We start from the raw sequence: 16,652 nt of genomic DNA, 5'->3' as shown, positions 1-16,652 counted from the left end.
ATTGTGAGGTGCACTTAGTGGGAGTGTGCTTATCTTGAACAAACTCAGAAGCAGGTGATAAAGAAAACTGTTTACTGGGATCGGTTGTTCAGAGTGTCAGTACCTGCTTGGGAACTGTGGTTAAACCCCAACAGGTTTGTTATCAGGCTTTGAGGTGTGGTTACCATGAGTCCTGTGTGGAGAAAGACTTCCCAGCCTTTTCTACCCACTCAATAGCAGCCTAATGAGCAGAGCACCGCCTCAGGCATGGAGACAGGGTCTGATTCATTTGTCATTATCTACAGGGCAAAGTGGATAATGCAATCAAATCAATCGCATTTTACTACCGAAGATGAAAGCGTTGAAGCTGAATTTGCTTGATGGAAGAAGGTGTGACGGATTTTCTGTCAGTCTTCACATAGTTCACATTAATATTTTCTCTGCCTTAATTTTTAGAAACCTTCATGCTAATGAGTCCATACTTAGCTTGGCATCTGCAACTGCAGCAAAATGCAACTACTTTTCCCATAGGAAGAGCCCTGTTAGTCACTGAAAAATAGAGCAAGTCAATAACACTGACAGAGCCTCTGGTGATGTTTTTAACCCAGACAACCGTGGGAACTGTAAATAAAAGTATGCAGAAATGCTTTCCTTACCCTTGGGCCGCAAGGCTACACAAACTATGAACACATTGTTTAAACATGGAGGAAAGTTCACTTTATGCCCATTAGCCTTGGCCATTATGGAGCCGCGTTTCCACAAATCAGAGAGGAATTCACATGAAAGATCGTTCATTAGGACCCACAGTGATGCTTTCCTTTTTTTTTTTCCAGAAGGATTTCTAAAGGTCTGTGCAGTGAGCATGTAGCAGCATAATAAGTGTAGCACCGGAGAGATGTTCTACAGGCCATTAATGTGCTAGCGGCACGGAAACGATGTCTCCCGTGTTCTCCCCCGTTTTGACTCTTGTACATCCTCACCCCCTACCATACATTTCCTCCTGCTGATTAAGTGCTAATAACATGTACAGTCAATGGATGAGTTGAATGACCAATCGAGCGAGCTGCAGTGTTGAAACAATCTCTTTTCAAGGTATTAAGGGGTTTTTTTTGTTTTTTTTTTTGATATACTGTGGTGCTTGAAAGTTTATGAACCATTTAGAATCTCTTTTTACACAAGTGCCCAAAAACTTTGACTTTTACATTTATAACTTGTGCATCCCATCTCCAATCTTAAACGTGTGTGTGTTGCAGAGAAATATGAAGTCAGTACGTTGTGTGACCCCTTTATCACCCCTGCACATAGGTTCAGAGGGATTATAGCTTGTTTCTCCTTACAGAACAGCTTAACTCAGGGATTTTGGTTGGCGTTCTCGTATGAACTGCCTGCTTCAGGTCCTTTTCACAGCCTCTCTTTTCTATTATTTTCTATATCGTTATTCTTTAGTAGAACAACTGGTAAATTAATGTGGTTTTAATGCATGATCCGCTTTCTGTTCAGCTACATTTCACCCATGGATACCATGATCTTTTCCTGTAGAACTTTGTTGTCCAACCCACAATTCATAGCTCCGTTACTAGTGGCAAGCAGGCCCAAATCCATGATACTACCTCCGCCACGAGATCATTTTATTTGAAGGGCAACTCTTAGACCTAGACGTCACACACATTTTAGCTTCTCCTCACAGGCACACACAGTATACTGCACTAATTGCTATGGTTTTGTTTTCCTGTTATAAAGGCCTAAACTGGTATTGAACTGCTGTTGATTACAGCTACTCCCAGCAGACAGCAGGGTTATGCACTCAATTCCTTTGAAAGGTTTTTCTAGAGCAACACGACTTAACTGTTAATTATCCTATGCCTTAGGAAGCTAAAAGTTAACTTGAATAATTATGCTAAGATTCATCCTAAGATTATTGGCTAAATACTGGGTATGATTTCAATGTCAGGCCTAAAATAATGACTCAGGCACTGGAGAAAGTAACCCCGCTCACAAGGAACTGATTTCTTCAGCCATTCCCAGCAAAAATACAATACGATCTGTCATCCAGCTCATCTAATGTCCATTTCTTTTCTTTCAGGATTCCGCAAAATCAGCCTCGACGATCTGAGGAAGGCCTACATCGTCAAAGATGTGCAACAGTACATCCTCCACAGGCTCGACCAGGAAGAGGCCCTGAGGCAGCACCTGACCAAGGAGACGGCGGAGATGCTCAACCAACTCCACATCAAGAGCAGCGGCTGCTTCCTTTACCTGGAGCGTGTGTTGGATGGCGTAGTGGAGAACTTTATCATGCTTCGCGAGATCCGTGACATCCCCGGCACTCTCAATGGCCTCTATCTGTGGCTCTGCCAGAGACTGTTTGTCAGAAAACAATTTGCCAAAGTTCAGCCTATTCTTAATGTAATCCTAGCAACGTGCAGGCCACTCACCATCAAGGAACTGTACCATGCAGTTTGGACTAAAAACATGACGCTGACTATGGAGGAGTTTCAGAAAAAGATGGACATTCTCTCCAAGTTACTGGTTGATGGCCTCGGGAGTAGCAAAATCCTTTTTCATTACAGTTTTGCAGAGTGGCTCTTAGATGTTAAACACTGCACCCAAAAGTACCTGTGCAACGCAGCGGAGGGGCATCGGATGCTGGCGATGAGTTACACCTGCCGGGCAAAGCAGCTCAAACCACTGGAAGTGCAGGAATTTGCACTTCATCTTGTGAATTCCCATCTGCAGATTGAGCCATTTAATCTGGCTCTCTGGATGGTTTGGAATGGAACCCCTGCTAAAGACTCTCTGACCACCTCGATACCAAAAGAGCAGGAGGTTCTGCAACTTCTGGTTAAAGCCGGCGCTCATGTTAACAATGAGGATGACCACGCTTCATGTATTGTACAGCAGGCCCTAGAAAGAGAGGACTCAATACGAACATTGCTTGACAACGGGGCATCTGTGAACCAGTATGATTCCAGTGGGAGAACTCTGCTGGCCAATGCTGCATACAGTGGAAATCTTGATGTGGTCAACTTGCTCATATCTAGAGGGGCAAACATGGAGTTAGAAGACAACCACGGACAAACGGCTCTTACCCTTGCTGCAAGGCAGGGCCATACCAAAGTGGTCAACTGTCTGATTGGCTGTGAGGCCAACATAAACCACACAGACCATGATGGTTGGACTGCCCTTCGCTCAGCTGCTTGGGGTGGACATTCAGAGGTTGTATCTGCTCTGCTCTATGCTGGTGCCAAAGTGGACTGTGCTGATGCTGATGGCAGAACTGCTTTGAGGGCTGCAGCCTGGGGGGGTCACGAAGACATAGTGTTGAACCTTCTTCAACATGGGGCTGAGGTCAACAAAGCAGACAATGAAGGAAGAACGGCTCTCATTGCTGCAGCCTATATGGGACACAGAGAGATTGTTGAGCACCTTTTGGACCACGGGGCTGAAGTAAATCATGAAGACGTGGATGGACGGACTGCACTCTCAGTGGCCGCTCTCTGTATCCCAGCAAGTAAAGGCCACGCTTCTGTCGTGAGCCTTCTGATCGACAGGGGAGCAGAAGTCGACCACTGTGACAAAGACTGCATGACACCGCTCCTTGTAGCTGGCTATGAAGGACATGTTGATGTAGTTGACCTGCTTCTGGAAGGTGGCGCTGATGTTGATCACACAGACAACAACGGTCGCACGCCTCTTCTCGCTGCTGCATCAATGGGCCATGCCTCCGTTGTCAACACATTACTTTTTTGGGGGGCTGCTGTTGACAGCATTGACAGTGAGGGAAGAACTGTGCTGAGCATAGCCTCTGCTCAGGGCAATGTGGAAGTGGTCAGAACTCTGCTGGACAGAGGACTTGATGAGAATCACAGGGATGATGCAGGCTGGACCCCGCTACACATGGCTTCGTTTGAGGGACACCGCCTAGTGTGCGATGCCCTTATTGAGCAAGGTGCTCGCTGTACAGAGGTAGATAATGATGGTAGAATACCGCTGATTTTAGCTGCACAGGAGGGACATTATGACTGTGTGCAGATTCTTCTGGAAAACAAGTCATGCATTGACCAGCGGGGATACGATGGGAGGAACGCTCTCAGGGTGGCTGCACTAGAAGGCCACAGGGACATTGTTGAACTGCTGCTGAGCCACGGTGCCGATATAGATTACAAAGATGCAGACGGACGCCCAACACTCTACATATTGGCGCTTGAAAATCAGCTGGCCATGACAGAGTATTTCCTCGAAAACGGGGCGAACGTGGAAGAGTGCGACACCGAGGGGAGAACGGCCCTTCACGTGTCCTGCTGGCAAGGGCATATCGAAATGGTGAGGCTGCTGATTAACTATCATGCTGATGTGAACGCCTGCGACAACGAGAAGCGGTCTGCCCTCCAGTCTGCTGCGTGGCAAGGCCACACGAAAGCCGTGCAGTTTCTGATAGAGAATGGCACACATGTGGATCACACTTGTAACCAGGGAGCAACAGCACTAGGAATAGCTGCGCAGGAGGGACACATTGACGTTGTGCAAATACTTCTTGAAAATGGGGCTGACCCCAACCATGCGGACCAGTTTGGACGCACAGCAATGAGAGTGGCAGCAAAAGGTGGCCATTCTATGATCATAAAACTTTTGGAAAAGTATGGGGCCACGACGTTAAACGGCTGCAATCCCTCCCCAGTGCACACCATGGAAGAAAAAACTCCATTGTCGGTGACTGGTAAAATGCAGTCCCTCACCATTAAATCGAGTAGCTCTGGCAGCACCGGAGCAGGAGATATGCAGTCATCTGGACGCGGTCTACCCAATGGACCTGTCCATGCTTTCAGTTCCCCCTCAGAGTCTCCTGATTCAACGGTTGATAGACAGAAATCCTCACTGTCCAATAATTCCCTCAAGAGCTCCAAGAACTCCTCCTTGAGAACTACATCATCTACAGCCACGGCGCAGACGGTGCCGATAGACAGTTTTCACGGACTGACATTCACAGAACAAATTCAGCAGCACTCACTGCCTCGCAGCCGGAGCAGACAGTCTATCGTGTCCCCTTCCTCCACAACTAAGTCCATCGGTCAGCAGCCATCATCTCCATCCAATGACTTTGACTGGTCTCAGTTAAAACCTGGTCTCAAGTCGACAAAGGGAAGTAAGACTGGAAATGGGACATCTAATGGTAAAGGGGGAGATAAGAAAAAAGCCAAGAACAGTGGATCAACCCAAGGTCAGGTTTTAGAGTATGAGATGACACAGTTTGACAAGAAGATTGCCCTCAACAAATCTGTAGTGAACTTTGCAGTGAAGGACCCACATTGTAAGATCATGATTGGTGGTTCTATTCAGCAGGAAAGGGGGCAAGGCCAAGACCAGTTCTTTATCCAGGGTCAGAGCTGTGCTGAGAAGAAAAGGAATGGTATCATGACCAACCCCAACTATCACCTACAGGGTAATCAAGTTTTCCTGGGTAGGGTATCAGTTCCTCGGACTGTACAGAACAGAGGCCACCAGGACGTTCTGGAGAACTATCCCATAGGGGAAACCGAGCTAAGCCTTAAACAAGCCCTGAAACTGCAGATTGAAGGATCAGACCCTGGGTTTAACTACAAAAAGGAGACTCCATTATAGCTGGTAAGCGATTTTTTTTTTTCCTTTCACAATAATCTTCCAGTGTGGGATCTAATTTAAAAAAACAATCCACGCATTTGTCTCCCAAGTTGAATGTGATGTCAGGATGTTGTGACATATTAGCTCGTTTTTTCAGTCACAGTGGCTACAAAATAAAACTTTAGCTATTATTGAGTTGCGCTTGACAGAGACGCCATTAGTTGGGTTAAATCAGACCAACATCAAACTAGCACGAAAAATGCTTCAAGCTGGATAAGCTGAGTTTTTCTTCCGAGTCAAAACATTAACCCAGATCCTTCCTGTATTGTTTCAGATGTCTTGAATGTCCATCGTTCATCATGCAGACATTGGAGGGAATGTGCCAAAGCAACTGTTTTCATCTGCATAAAAATTCCGATTTTTTTTTTTTTGTGTGTGTGTGTGTGTGTTTTGTCAGTGCGAGACCTCAAAAATACCTAGGGATTATTATTGCTGCCTAAGGCTTATGTGAACTGATACTTCGATGTGCCTACATCTGTTACAGCCTTCTTCATGTATTCATGCAAACTATCATTTTAATTTAATGTAATGCTATTTAACAGTGTATGCACTTTTAAACGAGTAAAATGACAAACATGCATTTGTTCTATTCACTTTGTAGCCCATCCGTGTTTTATCAAAGTAATTGAGAAAAACATACCAATGCTTTTTTTTTTTTTTATTTTAAATTTATTTTTTAACTATTTTATGTTGATTCTACTTATTTTCACACTGACAGCGATGTACCACGGCGTACATTGTACAAACCACAGGACATAACAGTAATGGATGCCGTGGTGAGACTTTAAGCGCATTGATAAGTCTGCCTTTCTGGAGATCCCAAATAATCTGCGTTAACCTTGATTAATGTGCTAAACCTACGTTGTGTGTAATATGTTAATAGCTATGGCAATTTACTTCACAGGTATAGTACAAGCATATTTATTTTTGGAAAAAAAAGCCACTTTTGCTGCATTTTGTGTTGCATTATGATATACCATGGTGCTGTGTTCAGAAGTTGCCAGCTGTTATTTTGGACTCCCATTTTTGTTGGCTTTGTGCATTTTTGTATTATTACAAATAGGTAAAACAGAGGGGGGTTCATAAAAAAATGTTACAAAAAAAAAATAATTTTGTCCCTATGGGATTTTTTCAGTTGTGTTTGTATGTTATGTTTTTCTGTGTGCGTAAAAAAAAATATTTAAATGACTCATTGTGTACCGTCAGCAAACACGTGGTGCTAAATGCGGCAATTAAAAAAAGAAATAAAAAAATAAAAATAGCATTTCCCTGCAGTTACAAGTATAATCTACTGCAATGCAAGAAACACAATCCGAGCTTTGTTTCCTTATTGTTGTGTGGTAAATTTCCAGAATTCCTGCTGAAATTCTTAGGGACAAAAAAAAAAGAAAAAAAAAAAGGCTTAAAACTTGGTGATGTTGTTTGAAAAGTAAAGCCAAAGTTGTAACAACATACTCTGCCCCACCTCCTCCATGCGAGAAGCTAAATATCAGGAGGGGGTGCTCTACTGACCCTGAGGGAACTAAAACATGTGTTTCTCATGAGCGATGTGTTAGCGTTTACAGCCTGTCATTTTTGCTTTTTTGTTTTTCAATGTTAACAGTGAGCTATTTTCACCAACAACTAGGATTTTTTTTTGGGGGGGGGGGGGTCCAACCTATCGCATGTGCATCACTTATAAGCCCTAGTGATAGCTCTCAGCTCTCAAACGTACGCGGTGAATAGAATGATCAGTAGAAGGATTCAAAGCAGAAGTGGGTCTAGAAAGCGTGTTGGAAAACACTGTATAGTCTTATTAAGCAGTTATCTTGTTCGTCTCGACTGCTTTGTCTGTCACCTTTGATTTGACTGTCAGTAATTGGATTGTAAATAGCTTCCCATGTACATTCATTTCATTTAGAAGAATTCCTGTATCATATGAAGTGGAATTTTCTGATGTATATTAAAGTGCTTAATAAACATATTTGCTTTAATGCTGACAATGAAATCCTGTGTGAGTTTGATTACGTGGTTAATAGTAAATTACTGAAATCAGTCGGTGCTTTTTCATGGCGAAGGCATGAAGACAATGTTGGACGTCTAACGTGTGATTTTTAATTTCTAGGCGCTTAGATTAAGTGCTAAACCCTTTGGTATCTGAAAATCCTTCTTTGCACTGATGATCCTCCATTAATTATGAATAATTCTGCATTTAAAGGTGATACATTTGCAAGCAAAAAGTAAACTAACCAAAAACTACCAGAAACTTGACAAATTTGTGTTGACAGTGACCCCCCTCCCCCCACTTCTTCCAGTCCTCTCCATTACTTCTTGTTTTCTTTAAATGTAGGGGCCTGTTCTATTCACTGAAGTGTTGTTTTCCCCGGTATGGAAGCCGTAAAACCACACACTATGCTCTTAATACCTACTTCACTGTTTGTCATAGTTGAGGGGCCAAACCAGGACACTCGCAGGCACCACAACACATGGATCACACTGAAGTGGAACAGGAAACCGTGCCAACTGCTATCGCTGCCACCGCCTCCCCCTCCTCTTCCCCTCCTCTTCCCTTCGGTTCACTCAGTTCATCTCAGCAACTGCAGTAAAGATGAAGCACAGAAATGCCAGCATGTCCAGGATATGTTTAGTTGTAATGCATATTTTTTGTTAGTCATATAAAGTAGGCAAATTGAATTAGCAGCATTTTAAACTTTCGGCCCATTTCTTTGAGGTTAGGCTTGGGGACCATCACCCGGGCTTTGATGTGCTGCAGACCAGCAAAAGAAGCATTCAGACCTTTGTACCTTCAGTACAGCATTTTCTGTATGTTTTGGGAGGGTGGGTGTAATGAGTAAACCATCTGCTGCTGATGTCATGCAGCATGCACTGTCCAACTTTGGAGGATCTCCTTTTGCACCATCTGCCAGTGGCCACATCTGGTTCTTCTCCACCCATGCCCTTGTTTTGGATACTGTGTTAACAAGCTCCCACACGACACGCACACAACATGGCGACAATCCAACTTCTAGAGGCAACTCGAAAACCGATGGCCTTCACGTATGCGCCACCAACAGGCGTCTGCACGCAGGTTTTCATTCCAGAAAAAATAAAAAAACTTGAGCTGATTCCTTCTCTGATCTCTCTGGGTATTTCAGGAAGTGGTAACCACTGCTTTTTTGTATTTTACATTTTATAGATGTCTATGCTGATGACCGGGTGATGACCAAATCAAAACGTGTTGTTGATTCTTGTTTCAAAGACTGAGAAGATCTCTTTACAGTTTGCCGAGGATTTTCTGATGTTTTGTTTCCAACTAAGTCTCTCAATCGCAGCTGGTCACAGGCCAGCTGTTGTTACAAAAAGTCGTACATTAGACTTTTGGACCATGTTAAAAACCCAATTAAAAATTAATGAGGTGGCGAAAACATTAGATCCACGTCTTCTTATGATGCACTTCAGTAATGACGCCCACTTTGACCTCACTAATAAACACATAGTAGAAATATCACCTTTCTGACGAAAAAGTGAGAAATTATAACCATGCAAAAGTCGAATTCATGTCAGAGCTGCTGTTTTGGATTGTATTAGATTGTACAGGTGGTCATAACGTTATCCCTGATCAGTGTGTATCCATAATTATGTAACTATGAATAAGCATAGCAGGTAATCTTGCTTCTGTGGGGAGATTACTGTTTTTATTTTCGCTTTTCTTTTATGTTGATACCTGCTGTAATTGTGGAGCAGCAAAACCACAACAGACTGAAAAAAAAACAAAAAACAAAATCGGAGGATAAAATATTAGAATTAACGTTTAGAAAGCCGATCCATTTTCCGACTCCTTTGAGTGTAGCTGCGCGGGTGAGACTCTTCATCTCGTCAGGCTGTTTTTATTCTCTAAATGTTAATGGCTGTTCTGGGAAACTGGCATCAGCGCAAGCAACGGTCAACGTCTGAAGCCCGGTGCCAGCAGTGATTTGGCGAGGAGGCAGCCGAGTTGCCAGCTCACTGAGACATTTTACAAAGGGGTTTTTAAATCTGTCCATTCGTTTTTTTTTTTTCCATAAGGACACGAGTGCATCCATGCAGAGCCCCTCATAATACCGGGTTTCAAATTAGATTGCCTGGAGTTGCCAGTAGTTTAAAAAATAAGCAGAAAAAAGGGGGGATATTTTTCCTCCCTCAAACTCTCAGCAATAACATGACAATTCAGAGGAGGAAACTACTGCAATTTAAGGACTGTGAATGGACGTGTGTGCTGTAGCTGGAAGTCAGATGGCCGTGAGAGAAGCTTTAAACACTTCCTAAGTGTTATGATGTTTACACCATTTAGAAGTTAGGGTCAGTTACGGTTTTGTTGGTTACGCATGTCATTTCAATCGAGAGTCGCACTGGATCTCAGCAGCAGGTTGAACTCGGAAGCAATTAAAAAAAGAACACACTTATTCTAATGAGTGCACTTCACGAAGGATGTTCTATACGGTGGGTTATGTAATGCTACTGAGCAGCTTCATTCACTTTATAACCGTTGCTACTTGTGTCATTGTCGCTTTACATTTTGGCTTTAACTATTATCCAGTCGGCTAATTGCCACTTGTGGTGCACTAACTATAATAGAGGGTCTTTCTGCAAACTAGTAAAGACAAACAGATTCCTGTTACTAACCTCTTTTGTGGACATAGGAATCTACAGTGCCCTGACATGACCTCTGGGACCTGCAGGACATTAAAGATTTTTCATAAATAAAGTAGCTTTCACAGTCATTCATATGCAGATAATATTGAGACAAATATGTAGATGCTGGTAACGTCATTACACATGGAGCCTCATTTCTCTTTTTAGTTTTAGTTCCAAACTGCCTGTAAAGTGAAGATGTGGGCCAGAAATCTCTAAACTTCCTGAAGCAGCAGCAACACTGAGCCATTGGTATTGATCTAAAAACCCCCATCAACCCCTCGCAGATACATTATGATCACTTTGTGTTATGGGCCAGTATAAATCTTAGTTATAGCTCCTATAAACTTTTGGACTCCCACAATGCCAACAATCACTAATCACAAGGTTGGTCTCAAACGCTGCTGTGACAGCCAGCCTTCCTATTACTATTTTTTATATTTTTTTACTCTTTATTGCCAAAAGTTTGAACACAGAGCTTTTGGGTTGAACTTGGCCATTCTGCTCTGGCTTTGTGTCAGTGTGGTGCGGTAGGTGGCCTTCGTAGACCTTTAAGGAACCAAGCATTGAATAGACTTTAATAGACTCAATAGACTTTCTAGTTCTTATCTGTTTCCATGTGCAGCCCAAAGATGTAACCAGTAGGACTGAATGCAGGTTTAGCAAAACCAAGTTTGACAAAAGAAAGTATATGTATATAATTACACCCTCTTGTTATTTGCACCGCAGCATCAACTCGAAAGCTGAATGTAAAAGTTGGGACAAAAAAAAAAATGAAAAGCTTGTGCTTCAAAACAAGCACCTTTGAAAACAGCCCCCGCTCAGCAACAATGAAGTAACCCATTGCCAACAAAGCTGGAAAATGAGAGATTATACATACTTTATTCCTCTTTGTTGCCTGTTTACATAATCCCTACAGTCTTTCATCGACTCTCTGTGGAAAACCTGCTTTCTTTCTTTGAAGCTCACCACAGTGGCCGAACATGCGCACAGGTGTTACACTTTCACTAAACACTGAGCAGCGACAACACACCTGACTACAAGCTGAAGTCAAAGCGTCTTCCTTCGGGGGAGGCGAAACAACTCGTGCACCAGCCTTCTGAGAGGTGAGTTGGCTACAGCGCGCCGTCGTACTATGCGTCATTAATCATTACAGCCGAAGCCAAGCACAATAAACGGACTAGAGCTCGGCACAATGAAAGGACTGTAGCTCCACAGCCCCGAATATCCTGATGTGACACAAAAGCACCTGCCTGCGAACCAGACAGCCCAGTATTGTGCACTTCTGCAGTTTTTCTTTGCCTTCTCAGTCACTTCCAGATGCATAAATTGTATCTCCAAAAGGCCAGCTGTGGACGAAAGAAGAAAGCGGCTCTGTTCAGAGCTTGAAGATAACTATGTTTTGAGAACAGTCGAGCCTTTTTGTAAAGGTTTTACGAGGCCCAAGAGGTCAGACGACTTTGTCATCCCATGAACAAAATCATCTTTTATTTATATAGCTCAATATTACAAATAACAGAATTGACCAGGGACTTTACCATCGGCACAATAGCGGAGCCCTGCGATCTTAGACCCCCGAACCGAATAAGGAAAAACTACCCAATAAGGATATTCACACATTGAACCACATAATCCTCCAGTTCACCCCTCTGATTGATGACTCTGTGTGGAATCTGCATTGAAGCTTTAAAAATATACAGTGGGGAGCAAGTCCTCTTTTCTTGTTTCCTTGTTTACAGGGCTGTACAAATAATGGGTAGATCAAATTTCTAAGCTTAATGTCGCGCACAATACAAGTTATAAGATGAACATATATACATAAGGTTCACAAGAGAAGCGGAAAAACTAAAACCCGTCCCATTTAGTTTGATTTAAAGTTCTCGCAGACTGAAATACATTATGAGTAACCGCATGTGCCAAGTGAAAGGATCTTTAAATCCAGCCTTACAAATGGAATAACGATTTTTAGAGACTAAAATATTTTTCAAGGCTTATTCTAGAGATTTCCAAGAGGGCTGCACTCTGCCAATATAGTACTGTATGTAGGTTTTCATGGAGGATAAGAGAATTGCTTCTACCTACAAGACAAAAATATCACTTTATATTTTTAGATGCAACAAATCACTTTTGTTGCCAGTGTTGGATGGATTTTGTATCGATTTGAAGGTCCTGTTGACAAAATGATCCAAAGAGATATTTTAACATTTACCTAACGATGACAATGATGCCATGATCAACGGGCTCTTGGTTCGGACTGAACTGTAAAAATTTGCCCTCGGTAAAGACACGGCATGACATCTCAAGAGCGGATTCTATGTAGCTTGCGGCTGCAAATCTGAATGTTTCCCATTTCCACTATTGACTCTCCATCTGTCTTTTAGACCACGACCTTTGAAGAAGTAATATAACAAGTTACTTTAGACAGGGAAGCAATACATACAATCAAAATATCATTTTTGGAAAAGAGTAATGAATAGCAAGTGAGTATCAGGGAAGAATCTGCAAAACTAATGGCGTTCGCATTAGCTTCTGCAGTACTTTGTGTTTAGGGGCAATAATCAAATGTTAGCGTGCTAAAATGCTAAAGTTAAAGCGTGGACATAAAAACATATATATCACTCTCATTCTACAGTATGATGCAAATTGCATGTTTTGTGGGACTGCAAATGAATAACAATACACCATCTGCAAGTTTAATCAACAGCCATAACGTCGGATTATTTTTAAAGGAATTAATGTTGGAATCATTCAAGAATTCCAGCAGCTTGTTGCATACTACAGTATCAGCTGCCTAGAAACACCACAGCTCTACAATGTTAATTTCTATCCAAAGGTGGAAAGATGATTGACACCCCGTGAACTCCCCCCACGGCCGCTTCCTTCCTGGTTTTACTGTAGCTGAGTATTATCAGCACAGCACAAACAGCAATGGGAAGCAGATTTGCTTCAAACACAGCTTCTGCCCATCATGCTGAGAAAAGTGAGCACCACCTGGGTGTTTTATTGGTACTGAGCTGCTAAATCGGCTTATTATGCAGGGCTATTATTGTCGGGAGTTGAGGAAATTTCAGTGTTGGCAGCGGTTTGCCGTGTCTCTCTCTCTCTGCTCTCTCACTACTTTGCTTTGGATCTTCTCGGCTCTGTTGTCATTACAATTTTTCCATGTCTCTCTTGCTGGCGTTCAGTCTCTTTGTGCTTCTTCCTGCCATTCTCCTACTTCTGTAGGACAATGTTCGTTCTTTGCTTGTTTGCCTTTTCTTCTCTCTTGGCTTTGTCATTTTCCCCTTTGACCCACTTTTATCCATTTTTTTTAACTCTTGTTCCTGCTTTTCTCTTCTCCGTTTTCCTGCTTCTCTCTTCGTGTCACTCACTCATGTGCTGTTTATTCTGTTACTGGGAATTTTTCCCACTAACCTCTCATTTTTCTCCTCGGTGCCTTTTAGACTTTTCTCCTTACTCTTATTTGTCACGTCCGCCTTCTTTGTTGCGCCTCACTCTTTGTCTGTTTTTTACCCTCCCCTGCCTTTTTTGCCGTCCCTCCCCTCCGTTGCCTGCCTCCGTCAGCAGCGAGCAGCCCTCACAACGGCTGCTGCAGGGTTCATCTAGGGACAAAACTCCGCTCTGCTGCTGCCTCGGCTGCTGCCGCTGCTTTTGCCCACACACCGTTTGTCAACTGAATCAAAGTCTTGGGTGTAACGGGGCCCAGGGGCAGATGGAGAACCAAGAGGAGTTTAAGTGACATTGGGCAAGAGGGAAAAATAAACCAAAAGGCAGAAGATGCCACATGATTTCACAAGTGGACTGTTCATTAGTGTTTTACACATGAACACACACCAAAAAAAAACTGGCACAGACTCCTGGCTTACATTTTCTGATCCGTTTGTTCCATCTCACTTCTGCCAGTATTTAAATTAGTTTTGTGAGGAGTGCTTGACAGATTTGACCTGATGTGACATCTGTAGCAGATGATAATAAGCAATTTCAACACAAAGCACACAAAGCAACAACATAGGATGCTGAAGGATGAGATTCAAGGCGGCAGCTTTGGGACAAACCAACCGGTTTTATTCACACCACAATAGTGCATCGAGATAAAAGTAAACCCCTCCGTGGGGGAAATCACCGGCACTGGGTGACCGGAGAGAGTTTTTCCTTAGCTCCAAATATTACATTTTGAAATCGACAGCAAGATTAGCCACACAAGCAGCTCGTTACTCTGGAGATTGTGCCGTAATGAAGGCCAGTCCATCATCTTTCCAACACGTTATTGGGAAATTATTCCACTATTGCAAATACAGCATATTAAAAAAAAAAAAAAAAAAAAGTGAGTACACCCCTGTGCGAAATCCCTAAAATGATAAATGATTCAAAATGTTACATCAACAGTTAGGAAGTATAGAAAGAACTACACCTCCTGTCAATAGTAGCTCAATGTTTGTCCTCGAAAGAAGTGGAAACACACATATTGAGCCATTTATACAACCTTGCATTGACAAGTCCTTTTTCGCTTGGCACAGGGACGACCTGTGGAAGTCAGGGTTTCATCAAGAAGAACATGGCACCAAATGCTTAACCTTTGCTGAAGTCCAGGAAAAGATGTCTGATGAATAGTGGCAGCACATTATTTGGCTTTATGGACCCAAATACTCAATGAAAATATGACTCCCAGCCTAATACACAACGTTTTGAATGAGAGGAATTGTCCAGCATGACAAAGATCTCAATCTTCGCCAAACCGGCAACATCGATGCCCAGGTGAGTTGAATCTATGATCAAAGCTAATAGTGGACTAATGAAATAGTGATATTTAAAAGAATGGATCTCACTGATGAAGGTATGTCCTGACTTTTGTTGCAGTTGGTTCTTAAACATTCACCACATTTTAGTGATATAGACGAGCGGTGCGTGCAATGTGGTCATCGCCTAGAACCACCAACAGGCAAAGTCTCCACTTTATGGCACATGTTTGGTGCTGATTACCATGTGTGAGCATGCAAATACACTTACAGTACGGATGAAACGATAACAGAGATCTGTCTCTCTACTTTTAATTATTTTATTTAAACGTTTATTCCTTTGTTCGCCTCAGATGCGTATTTACATCACAAGTTGCTGCATGGTCCCGACAGCATTAGTAATAGTTGCTGGCCGGGGGGGCTGTCGATTCTTGCTGTACACATCCATTCACCACCATTCAAATCACTGCACAAGCTTTTGTGTGCGACACCAGACCTTGGAAGTGGCGGCTATTCAGCACAACCAGTGCATGACTTTTCAAATCTGGACTTCTCCAAATTAGGACTGACCTGGCAACCCTGAACGTCCCCTCACGTCTCTCTGCTACTCCCTCTCCTCGTTAGCAATAACCTTATTCCAGGTCACTTGAGACCACCCCTTACACACATGCTCTCGTAGACACTTTCAGTTGCCCCTCTTTCTCTTTTTAGTTCAAAGTCTGGCCCACTCTGTCTTTCTGTGAGTCTCTCTTTGTCTTGTTTGCTTTATGCCTGACTGTCCCACACACAGGCACATAATGACACACATGTTGATAATCAGAGCAGCCGAGCAGGCAGGAGTCTGACCTCATTAGGAACCACGGCAGCCCGCCAGGGGAGGGTCTGTCGATGAATGACCAAGACGAACTGGGGAGAAAGCGGGAGAGACCGAGCCGCAGAATGGTACGAATTGATCTGAGAGTTCCTCGCTGTTCTGGCAAAGCTAGACTGCTTTCCCACGTGTGTTAAGGCTTTTTATTCAAAGCCTCAGCTGCTGAGGATGTTGGGGACAGTGCACACTAGCACAGTTCAGTGAGACATCATCACCATCATCGCCAAAATATGCAGATCATCTTTTGGACTTTACCACATGCACAGAGGATCCAGAATGAACTCACACACACTTGTGCACCACACACACAGCTGTTGTGTTAGCTGTTCCTTGTCAACATAAAAACTGACAAGCGGCAGGAGGTCAGAGAACAAACCACTATGTTTTACAGTCAGTTTCAAACTGAACATTCACTATAACAGTCATATACTGGGAGGCGGAGACCTGAACCCCCACCCCGACTATAATTACGGCTTAGTGGAAGATGACTTTGTCTAAAGTCTTGTTAGGTGTCTGTTTTTTCCTAACTAGTTTTGACATCAGCTGGTTCCATTTTATTCCAGACAAAAATGCCTCATCATCACCTATTTGGTTTGGATTATGTTCACACATGCATTTCTTGCATATGTTTATTGCATCTGCAGAGCCTTGGGTTGGGATGTGGAAGGCTGCGGGTTCGAGTTCCAACTCATCAGGTGTGGCCCCACCCAGCCACAGAGGCCCTTCCACGTCCGTGCCCGTCCCAAGCCCGGATAAAA

The 16,652-nt window shown here is 43.2% G+C and overlaps 1 protein-coding gene across 4 annotated transcripts in view; it reads left to right on the top strand.

Moving 5' to 3' along the window:
• Positions 1–7,243, top strand: part of ankrd50 (ankyrin repeat domain 50) — a 32,493-nt gene extending 25,250 nt beyond the window's left edge. For 3 of the 4 annotated variants that reach the window (XM_067518358.1, XM_067518359.1, XM_067518360.1), the window contains 2 exons: positions 2,063–5,601; positions 5,912–7,243. In XM_067518358.1, coding sequence (XP_067374459.1) covers positions 2,063–5,598 — 3,536 coding nt within the window. In that variant the 3' untranslated portion in view covers positions 5,599–5,601; positions 5,912–7,243. Of the gene's footprint in view, positions 1–919; positions 1,072–2,062; positions 5,602–5,911 lie in introns of those variants that run through there. The other variant, XM_067518361.1, reaches the window with a different exon arrangement.
• The last annotated feature ends 9,409 nt before the right edge of the window (positions 7,244–16,652 follow it).

This window comes from Channa argus, chromosome 10 (assembly GCF_033026475.1).
Source record: "Channa argus isolate prfri chromosome 10, Channa argus male v1.0, whole genome shotgun sequence".
Taxonomy (NCBI): Eukaryota; Metazoa; Chordata; class Actinopteri; order Anabantiformes; family Channidae; genus Channa; species Channa argus.
The sequence above is the reverse complement of the archived record's forward strand: the minus strand, read 5'-3'. Positions and strand labels throughout refer to the sequence as shown.